Source organism: Centropristis striata, chromosome 8, assembly GCF_030273125.1.
Source record: "Centropristis striata isolate RG_2023a ecotype Rhode Island chromosome 8, C.striata_1.0, whole genome shotgun sequence".
NCBI classification, from domain to species: Eukaryota; Metazoa; Chordata; class Actinopteri; order Perciformes; family Serranidae; genus Centropristis; species Centropristis striata.
The window spans coordinates 8,515,794-8,527,054 of record NC_081524.1 but is presented as its reverse complement, the minus strand read 5'-3'; the positions used below and the strand labels follow the sequence as shown (position 1 = coordinate 8,527,054).

At 38.4% G+C, this 11,261-nt stretch overlaps 1 protein-coding gene across 1 annotated transcript; it reads left to right on the top strand.

The window, feature by feature from the left end:
* Positions 1-78: 78 nt before the first annotated feature.
* Positions 79-11,011, top strand: ddx61 (DEAD (Asp-Glu-Ala-Asp) box helicase 61). The gene is made up of 13 exons (XM_059339342.1): positions 79-263; positions 1,760-2,565; positions 2,972-3,035; positions 3,218-3,322; positions 3,993-4,122; positions 4,504-4,650; positions 4,940-5,034; positions 5,121-5,243; positions 5,333-5,461; positions 6,002-6,182; positions 6,273-6,374; positions 6,924-7,145; positions 8,920-11,011. The coding sequence occupies exons 2-12, from the start codon at positions 2,408-2,410 to the stop codon at positions 7,136-7,138; spliced, it is 1,449 nt and encodes a 482-aa protein (XP_059195325.1). The 5' UTR covers positions 79-263; positions 1,760-2,407; the 3' UTR covers positions 7,139-7,145; positions 8,920-11,011.
* Positions 11,012-11,261: the final 250 nt, after the last annotated feature.

Below are 11,261 nucleotides of genomic sequence, written 5' to 3'. Positions count from 1 at the left end.
GTGAGTTTGAAAGCTGTGATCTGATTGGTCGGTGGGAGGGCCTTTGGGGCAAACAACCAGCCCAAAAACGAGCGCGCGGCCATGTTGAATTGTCAATATCCCGAAAGAAAAAGACAAAAGAGTGAAACTCGGTGGATTTCTCGAAAAAGCGACTATTATTTACCAAACTTAATTAAACTGTCGATGAAACGTTAAAGAACAGAACAACGGAGAAGACAAATGGTAGATGTAGCAAAGTGAAAGTAGCATCTTTCTCCGACTGGGTAAAGAATTATTTCATAAACATTACCGTGTATGTTAACAGCGTCTGGCTAAGCTAACACGTAGCGCGCTAACTTAATCGATTGGTTTAGGTTGTATAAAAGTGTTGGTGTGAACTGAAACGATACAGACAGGTTTGCTTTGTGCTTATTATTTCTCGAAGCAATTACGAAATAGGATCCCTCTCACAAAACGGGCAAAAGACTTAACGTTAGCCTGCTAGCTAAATAACCAAAGCCACGTTGCTATGCTTAAAGTTTTAACGCTGCTCACAGGCAGGCGACCTGTTTAACTTCTTTCGAGCTAACTTTGCTGTCGACATTTCAAACGAAGTGTTTGATACACACGGGACAGTACCCTGGTGTTTGGCGTTACTTTGTATTTGATCAATAAGGTTAAAGAGTCGAGTGGCTAACTGGCTAACTTTGAACATAACTTTGTCCGTCCGTTGATTTTAGCTCGCAACTACGTTAGCTTAAATTAGCATTAGGCTAGCTCTTAATTATGGCATCACAACAAAGCCGCACTTGGCACAGGTAACTGCAGTTTCATGTCGTCACCCTGTTGCAATAATCGCCGAATTTATTTTTCAAGTGTTGGATGAAACACAAAAAAACTAAACCAAAAGTGTAACATATGACATTTATTGATCATTTCACTCAAAAAGGATGTAACAAAGGATGGCTATTGGCATAGTAATAACACTGTGTGTAAATGATGTAACTTAAGAGAAATAAATGACTTGGGCATTTTTTTGAACATGCCTTTGTGACTTAAGCAAGATATGATAACACTTTATTTTGAAGGTTTCTACATAAGAGTCACACGAGCCTGTCAGAAACATGACATGACAAGTATCATGAGCATTAATGTTACTTCAGTGTCAATAATGTTCATGACGCATCCCATGTCATGTTTATGACACGCTCATGTCACTCTTATGTAGACACCTTCAAAATAAAGTGTTACCATATGTTGCTTAAGTCACAAAGGCATGTTCAAAAAATTGCATAAGTCACATTTTATTTCGATTTAGGCATAATAAATCCGTTTAAGTCACACACTTGACATAGGCCATTATCTTAAAGGGGTAAAATCACATGATCTGATCAACTGAGGATGTAGGCGATTTTACCATAGGTGGCCGGCGTCATGAGGAGATGATTTAGGCCAAAAAAACAATTTTGACAGAAAATGACTTTGGCGATTATTTTAACAGTGTGACGATGTCAAAAAAATATGCGGTTGACTCCATATTGTCGCCCTTCGCTTGGATTATGTACTTAATTTGGATTATGATTAATTTTTTACCAGTGATCTTTTAGAAAGTAGATTTGCGTCAGACGTTAGCTGTTATTGCTGGTATTTGGTGGTTTTGTGTAACATGGCATTGTTTGTGTTACAGCTTATCAAAGATAGCTGTTTATAACATCTGAAAACTATGTTATTTTTGTTAATGATCTAAAATAATCACCCACCATTGTTTGCTGCCTGGCAGGTAACCTGGATTTTTTTTGTTGATCGGCAATTCCCAAGCACTTTGCAGACTGTCATCTCAACTAAGAAGTAAAGGAAACCGGAGCAAGATAACCACAGACAAAGTGGACTGACCATTAAGGACAGAATATCTGTGATAATTTTTTTTGAGCCAGCATTGAGCCCCAGCAAAGACTTTTCACAAGAATAGTCTTGAGAGGTGACCATACTGTGGACCTGACCAAGCAGATCTTTTTTTTTTTTTTTTACTACTGGCCATTTTGAATGTACAAACATAGCACTTGGACTTGAAAAGCCAAGAAACTTGAAGAATACAAAAAGAAAAATCTGGATCATCAATACAGCAAGGACAAGAGTACTCACACATCCATTTTGAATGAAGAGAGTATGTTTTGGTCACATATTTGATTTATTTATTCATATGAATGTTAATTTCTCCCTTTTTTGGAGAGTTGTCTTGTAAATAGACATAATTCATACGCAGGTCTCTTCTTTTCAAGAGGCCTGACTGTCAGATTGTGTACACAATACATTCTTTAAGAAAAAGAGAAGAATTTTTAGTTTTTCAAATTTTACACACGGTGCATTAAGCAAAACCGATCAGTGAAAAAGAAGCAACTGTGGAAAACTCCCAGTCACTGTTGAACCCATGGCGACGGCAAGAACAGCAAACCAAGCACCAATGATTGGATTGACTAAACCAGCAAATGGGCAGCTGAGAGCACAGCCAGGACTCCTTGCTCCTGCACAACAGCCCAATGCCCTCCAGAAAAGGACCAGCATTCCCCAAAGCAGTGGGGGCATCAAGTAAGATCCAGTTCCATATATTCACTCAATTTTGCATTGAAAGAAATATTTGTATTTGTGTCAGTTAATTAATTATGTAGCTTGACTACAGAAGTGATTAACCGCTACACTGGTGACTAGAATCCAAAAAACGCAATGCCTATTGATATGTATGTCTTGCACAATAAAGTTGACCACAAACTGCTTTTGTTAAGAGATATGAGTTCATGTCTGGTCATATTTATGTTATTATTGTGCAATTTATTGGACATTTCAGAATTCCATTATTCGTAAAATACATATTTTTTTTCCCTAGTCTGAGTATTATACATGGAATAACAGTTCTGGGGCTGACTGTATTTCAAGGCCCTCCTTTTTGTGTGTGTGTAATTTATTCAGAAATAACAATGCAAATTCTCACAATTAGGTTTGGTGATGACTGGAAAAAGTGCCTGGAACTTCCTCCAAGAGACACCAGGATGAAAACTTCGGTACGGTAACCATTAGTGTTGGCGGATGTAATTCATCACACCCATTTTTATAACTCTGAGTCACATTTTCTGTAGAATTTGACATGTTTTAGACTCACTGAATGTTGCTTCTCAATTGCTGTCACATCAACCTCTGGATCTTATTAAACTGTGATCTCGTGTTTCTATTCTGTCCTTACTAGGATGTGACATCAACTAAGGGAAATGAATTTGAAGACTACTGCCTAAAGCGAGAACTACTAATGGGAATCTTTGAAATGGGATGGGAGAAACCTTCCCCTGTCCAGGTAATGAAGACATTGTGCCTTTTTATGTGAATTGAAATTTAAATGTTTCTGTTTTAATATATATAAATCACCTTTAGGCTGTTTTAAACTGTCCCCACAGACCTTTGTTGTGAATCAGCATTATAAAAGAAGAGTTGTTTGTTACTCCGGTCCTAACATGAAATTTAAGAAGGTTCCAGATTTCACTGACAAAAACGATCTGGTCATTCACCTCAGGCAATTTCATTCCAGATTATTTTCTGCTCTGACGAAGACATTTGACAATGCCAACAGCTGACCTTGTCTTCTTGCAAGTGCATGCTAATGAAAGAGTTTTAGGCGTGTATTGGATCCCCCTCTAACCAGCCACAGGATCATGTTACTTGCACTTCTACAACCCACTCCTCAGTCTGAGTGGGTGTGGTGGCAAAAAAATGTTTTTGTCTCATTTTCCCTGCAATATCTGGACAACAGATTGCTCAATTTTAGCCTGTGTAATTGTAGCCATAGATGTTTTTCCCAGTAGTGTATACTGTGAAATGATGGTGATGCAGCCCCATTGTGGATTCAGAGTGGTTAGGAATAGGATGGTCTTCTGCATGTTGTTTCTCATTATTATTTTTCTTATTTTCAAGTAAGTTACATGAATCTTGTCCATTGTACTGATCGGACTTGTCTTTCCTGTCAAAAGGAGGAAAGCATCCCCATTGCTTTGTCAGGCAGAGATATTTTGGCCCGGGCCAAGAATGGCACAGGAAAAAGTGGAGCCTACCTCATCCCTCTCCTGGAGAGGTTAGACCTGAAGAAGGATCATATACAGGGTGAGTTTCTGCTGCATCTGCTTGACAGTGCTGTTTTTTTTTTTTTTTTTTTACAGATACAGTATATGAAGACATTGATTTTGTACACTGTATTTTTACAGAATTATAGTGAAGTTCTAGAGTTTCTATTTTGTAATATGCTCAATAAACGATAAACTCAGTTTTAAACTGAAGCAGATTTTTAAGGAAAGCCTCGGTCTGCTGGTTTGTCATCCACACATTTAGTTGTTTTGCACAAATATCAGCTGTCTCGGGCTCCTTTTTTGGTTCAAATTCTCTGGGCATTATGTACAAATCCATGTTTTTGGTCTGAATATCTACATCTTTGTATACATCACTTTAAATTTCTCATCAACGCTTCCTGTGTCCGTCTCAATCCAGCCATAGTATTGGTGCCAACAAGAGAGTTGGCCCTGCAGGTGAGCCAGATCAGCATTCAGATCAGCAAGCACCTCGGAGGGGTCAAAGTCATGGCTACCACAGGCGGCACCAACTTGAGGGATGACATCATGCGTCTTGATGAAACAGGTACTTGTGCTGTTATTGTTCAAGATAATGAGAGGAGATTATCAATATGTAATTCTTAACTGGCTAGTATTTAATGGGACTTTTTTGATCCTGTCACTATAAAGTCATGACCAATTTGCACATGAGATTTATACTCTAAAAGACCTTACCTTTTTTTTTTTTTTTCAAAAATATGTCCAAAGTTGAGTAAAACACTTCTGTTCATCCCGGTTTGGCAATGTCCTTTTTGCAGCTTTTCTCAGTAGAACTTGTTGTGATGTGCTGTTTTTTCCTCCTCTTCTCCCAACAGTGCATTTAGTGATTGCGACACCAGGCAGGATTCTTGACCTGATGAAGAAGGGTGTGGCCAAAATGGATAAGATCCAAATGGTTGTGATGGATGAGGTAAGTTTGGCGCTTTCATTTCTGAATTAACTTTTCCATTTGGTTCACAGTGTGTATAAATTGGCTTTCTTTGTGTCGTTCTTCAGGCAGATAAGCTGCTCTCCCAGGACTTTGTGGTCCTGATTGAAGATATAATCAGCTTCATGCCAAGGGATCGACAGATCCTTCTTTACTCGGCTACTTTCCCCATCAGTGTGCAGAAATTCATGGTGAGAACTCAAAACAGCCATTTGTTTTTCTGAAGAATTAAAGAAATTTAGATCATTGTTTCATAAAACTCTGTGAATGTCTTTTCCAGAACAAGCACCTAAAGAAGCCTTATGAAATCAACCTGATGGAGGAACTGACCTTGAAGGGCATCACTCAGTACTATGCCTATGTGACTGAAAGACAGAAGGTCCACTGTCTCAACACACTCTTTTCTAGGGTGAGTATGACCTGTTCGATGCTAAGGCTTAGATACGTTTGGCTGAAATATTGTGTTGCTCTGGCGTCACTGGTTGAAAGATTCAAGACTGATAGTTTTACAGCTGATTTGACAGAAAATGTACTATGTTATCATATGTATATTGAAACCTATAAGGTAAGTATTGATTTAGCTATATTTTGGTCAAGGATCTTATCAACATTGCTAATAGCAAACCATCAGTTAGAGTTTGTGATTAGTTCTCTGAAGTGTGCATTTTTTCCCCAGTAATTTAAGAGATCTGCTTTTATATTCTGCCAATTATTAACATACAATATTATTTCCAAAAAATCAAAGATATTGGATAAGAAAACAAAAGCCACATGTAAACAGACAAAGAACAGGAGAGCTACATGAAGCTTGCAAGCTGCAGTTTTTCCCCCCCAAGAATTAACTGTAGCTTAGTTATACCCATACAATATCTAAGATTTTAAAAATGGGTTACTACCTTTAGTCATCAATAATAATAATAATAACAACAACAACAAATTTCTATTACAGCTTCAGATCAACCAGTCCATCATCTTCTGTAACTCCACCCAGAGGGTCGAGCTTCTGGCCAAGAAAATCACCCAACTGGGTTATTCGTGCTTCTACATTCATGCAAAGATGATGCAGGAATACAGGAACCGCGTGTTCCATGACTTCAGGAATGGATTGTGCAGAAACTTGGTCTGCACAGGTAGGTCAAGAGAGTTCTAATTTTAAAATGCAAAGTGGAAATTTAAATTACTAATGGTTATGGTTGACTAATATACATATTTTCTTGTAGACCTGTTCACCAGGGGAATCGACATCCAGGCAGTAAACGTTGTCATCAACTTCGACTTCCCCAAAAATGCAGAGACCTACCTGCATCGCATCGGCAGATCAGGTAAGATGACCCATTTATAAATTCTCACACTCAACAATAGCAGGGTTCATACGGGTGCTTGAAATCCTTGAAAATGCTTGAATTTTAATGTTGTATTTTTAAGGGTTAAGTGCTTGGATTTTGGATAAAGTGCTTGTAAATGCTTGAAATTCTTACTGTATTTCTCTTGCAATCTGACCATATCCATCTATAGACTATAGATAATCACATGTTCAACATAAAAAATAACGAGTAGCCTATCTGAAATGAAGACCGTTCCTCCTAAAAGTGTAACACCATCGCTGTTGGTATGGTTAAGTGAAATCTCCCCCTTTTTAGTATGCAAGTACTCATCTAAAACATGCAATTTACAACAGTAAGATACTGGAAAAGCTTGAAAATTTACCTTGAAAGTCCTTGAAAAATGCTTGAATTTGACCACTGCTAAAGTGTACGAACCCTGAATAGGTTTTGTTTGCAGTTACCATTGTCAAAATCCACCACGCCCAGCTTAATTTCATAAAACTACTGCATACAGTGCACACTAGCTAAACAATATCTCTTTCACAGGGCGTTTTGGTCATCTGGGTCTGGCCATCAATCTGATAACCTCAGATGACCGCTACAACCTGAAGAACATTGAGGATCAACTCATCACTGACATTAAGCCCATCCCCGGCAGCATTGACAAGAGTCTGTATGTGGCAGAGTTCCACTCGGTCGACCCAGATGATGACATGGACAACGACACCGAAGCCAAAAACAAGGATCTGTTAGACATCTGAGTAAACGGTCAGTTCTTTGAACACCTCAAAAGCAGTCATGTTTGGAAATGGATAAAATGTTTTGCTTTATAAACCCAGTGAAACCAGTTTAGTGTTCAGTGCTGGTCCACAGCTGGGGGTTTCTCTGCTCTTCTTAACACTGACTACACGGATCACATTTTCAACTTCTTTTTAAGTTGGTCACCAAAGTAGTATTGGGTGTTGATGCCTTATACTGGGCTTACACCAAAAGATTTTCACAGTCCCAGACTAAAAACTGAAAGTCTTTAGTAAATCTAGGAGTTTTACTGGAGTCACGGCGTTCCCGTCATCTCCATCGTTAAGTTTAAGGTAGTAATCTGCAGTTTCCTATCAGTCTTTTCCTAGTCTTGGGTTTTCCGATCATATCAAACACGTTTGATATTATCTCAAGTCGCAGTGACGTAACACAATCAACAACCAATAGATGAGCGGGGGAAAGGTGCCCGGTTCCAGACCGGCCAGTAAAACCACTTCCACAGGAAAAAGTAACATCACAATAATGTTAGTAAGCTCAGTCCTAAATAAAAAATATAGTGATGTCATATATTTACGACCACACGCTGGATTTTTCGGTGTGCTGTTTCTTAGTAAAGAGAACAGTAAGGAGACGCAGTTAAAATGTATGAATAAATGTATACATAAATAAGTAATAAATAATTGACGATTAATGTATGATTAAGTCAATGAAAGTTAATAGAGTTGATTAATATAATTATTCAATTAAACACAATTAAATAGGACAAATGTATATCTTAAATTAATTTCTAAATTTTCCTTTTATTCTTCCTTATATCTATTTTTATGGTAAAAAAAAAAGGCAACTTTTCATGTCAGAAAAACACCCCTTTTCAGCTTTGTGAGGGGGCATTTTGTGGCATCTTCTCCTCTTCTTTTTGTTTTCAACACAAACCACTGCACACACTAGAGCCAAAAGCTGCTTCTCCTCCATTTTGTAAGTTTTTACTAAGAGCATGGTAGGAAAAAAGATTCTAGTTGTAGTTACCCTGCAAGATTTGGAGTCTTTGTAAAATCTCAGTGTGAGACTAGGCTGAGACTAAAAACTGTTAACACTTGTCTTTAGATGTGAGCAGGTGTGAGCTTCTAGTTTTCCGGGACTGTTTTCCAAATCTTTTCAAAGTCTTCTGATGTATAGGTAGCATTAGCCATGTGTGGGTCTGGACTTAAGAAGGTGTAAAGCCCTCTCATCTATGGCCAACGTAGAAGAGGCTAGTTCTCACTATGTACTTCACTGCCCAGCTTTAAATGATCAGTCCAGGGATTGACTGGTGGCATTTTGTGGGTCATAAACCAATGTTTTTTATACAACCATTCAAATTATTGTATTTGGTAAACAGGTAAATAGTTGCAGATTAAAATCAAACTATTCATATCCACACTCACACACACACAATGGAAACACTAGAGTGAGAGCACTTTGGTAGACAATAAATGAGTACATGGTGTATTCATAGAGCTGGAAACGTCTGAGCCCTGCAGCTTGCAGAAGAGCAAATACTAGCAACCTTACTAATGGATAATATCCTGTTTCATCAAGAAGATTAACGGAAGTTTTACAGGATTTAAAGGTGAAGGGCATAAGGATTGTCGTCCTCAGGCTGAACAACAGCAGTCAACATAGATTTGCACAGAGCGGCTCAGCACCCGCAGCCAGCTGTCTGCTCTGCAGGTTTGCTACAGCAGCGACTCATTCACTCATGGTTGTTTTTTTTTTTTAACACAGCCTTTCTGTTTCATTTCAGAAGAAATACAGCGACTGGCATTCATCACACAAAACGAGCTACGTATCACACAAGATTCCAAGTGATGGAGATTTCTGTTGTCCATTTCACCACCAAAATGGTCAATTTTAGATTTTTCATTTTCCAGTTTGAGTTTACAGCCGTCTTCTGTTCGTCTGTGTATATGTTTGTAAACTGGTATCATCCCACTGCCACTTCAATCAGTTGAGCTTTCTGCCGGCTCTCTTCATTGTACATGTGATTTGGGCTATTGCTTAAGTCTGTCATTGAACTCTCAACAATAGACCAACATTGCCATTGACTTTTTTTTCTACTTTGCTGTAAGAATGAAAATGTGAAACCAAAGGTAGACTGAGAGGAAGGAGCCCAGCTCACATCCTTGCTGTGCAGATGAACTACATATGGCACTGTGCACATCCTGCTGACATGCCTTTTTGAGCAGATGCTTTAAAGGAAACCTATCCTTTTTAACAACCCACACTCAGTGGCTACTATACTAGCTGCACCTTTCTCGTGCTGGATCAGACCCTAGTGGTCTGAAATGAAAACGGTAGTGGAAACATTCCTGAGAGACTGGTTCATGTTGACATGATGGGCTCATACAGTTGCTGTCAGACTGAGATGTTGATGGATTCATGTTTTTGATTCACCAGAATTTGCATTTTGCTGCTAAAATTGAGATTCTGAAGACCAGGTGACATTTTTCCAATCATCTGCAATGTTGGTGAACTTGTTTCTTCGAGCCTCAGTTTTTTTGTCGGCATACCTCTGCTGTGACACATGATTAGCTGTTACAGCTGTCTTCCTGTCAGCTTGAACCAGTCGGACCATTTTTTTTTCTCCTTCAGAAAGTTATACTAATAAGCAGGTGTACCTAATATTGTGGCCACTGAGTGTAGTTTTTTTTTTTTGTAACTTTTGCCATCATTCCAGGTTGGTTATAAAAATCCTTCGCCCACCAACTTAATTGCTGACATCTGGCTGGTAAAATAAGGCAGATTTTTACACATATCCATAGTGTAACCAAATTACCATCTTTCAAAGGGGAACCAAAGGTGGAAGAGTAGACAAATAATTGCAAAAAGTAAAAAATAAGATTGCTTCAGAAACCAAAATGACCACTTTGTTCTAAAAGATGTTTAAAGAGGGCTGCTATGGTGCTCCAGTACAGAGCACCTGAAACTTTGTCGCTTATGGTGAACTTACTACTTTTATATTAAAGTGTTTATTGTTGAAATGAGATGTGTAAAGATGACAGTGCGTTGTCAGTGACACTATAGTGCATGTTGTCCAAGCACACATCCAGTCGGTCAGTATTTGTGAAAATTTTTTTTTGATCCCTTTAAAGTCATAGCAGCAGGCAGTATTTTCTCAGGTCTTGGGGTTATGGGTTATAAACAAGACAGGATGAGGCGGGCCTTGTTGAAACCGGCCAACTTTTTCTGTCATTTGTCGATTCTGTGTCCCCTTTTCCCTCCAAGTGCCTTCTGTCAAACCTCTACTTTTGCTGAGGCTCATCCCAAGTTTGTATCGGTGGTAAAATGGCACCCCAACAATTCTTTTAGTTTTTAAAGCACAGAAGCCGTCTGAAGGGGTTTGCATTTTTTTCATTATTTGTAAGAAATGCATTTGTCTTATGAGGAATTGTAAATACGACTGTCTGAATATATTGCAGCCTTGGACTTCTTGACTTCAGCACAATGTCACAAAAGATATGCATTTAAAATTTAAATCATTAATACTGTGAAATTTCCAGCTTATTACATTACTGCCGAGCACCAGCAGGGAAAGAACCTGTTTGTGTGTGCCCTCTCTAAAGCATCTGAAGTAGTAATTATCCCTAACTTTCCTTCATGTCTGACTCTGGAGTTCCCTTGTTGATTGATTTTGGTTCCCCAATTTTTTAGCCTCAGACCAGGCAACACTTGAATCAAAACATTACTATTTTCTTAGTGGGTTTATAACTTGAGACCATTTTGTCCCATCACTGTATTCTGAAGAAATGAATACCGTCATTACAGACAGGCAAAAATTTTCTGTTAAATGTGTCAATGCCAGTGATCGAAACCCAATTAAAGTCCAACTGAATTACTTTGTTTGATTTTTTTTGTGTTTTATTCATGTACACAAAGTGGTGATTGGATTGGTCTCATACACTGCTAGTCAGGAGTCTTGCTGTCTCAGCAGGATACTATAATGTGTAATCCAAACTTGCAACCTAGTTCTATTTTTTTTGAGTTTGATCCATGTTGCAAGTTTGGGTGTGGTTCGGCTTTTCTCCAATTTTTTTTATCCTGCTAACTTCATGTTATTACTTGTTGAGACATGACCCAGTTTTAAAC

Coding starts and splice junctions, on each gene's coding strand:
- ddx61 (XM_059339342.1), top strand. CDS start 2,408: ATGGCGACGGCAAGAACAGCAAACCAAGCACCAATGATTGGATTGACT. Junction 5,035..5,120: donor AAATGGTTGTGATGGATGAG/GTAAGTTTGGCG, acceptor GTCGTTCTTCAG/GCAGATAAGCTGCTCTCCCA. Junction 6,375..6,923: donor GCATCGCATCGGCAGATCAG/GTAAGATGACCC, acceptor TCTCTTTCACAG/GGCGTTTTGGTCATCTGGGT.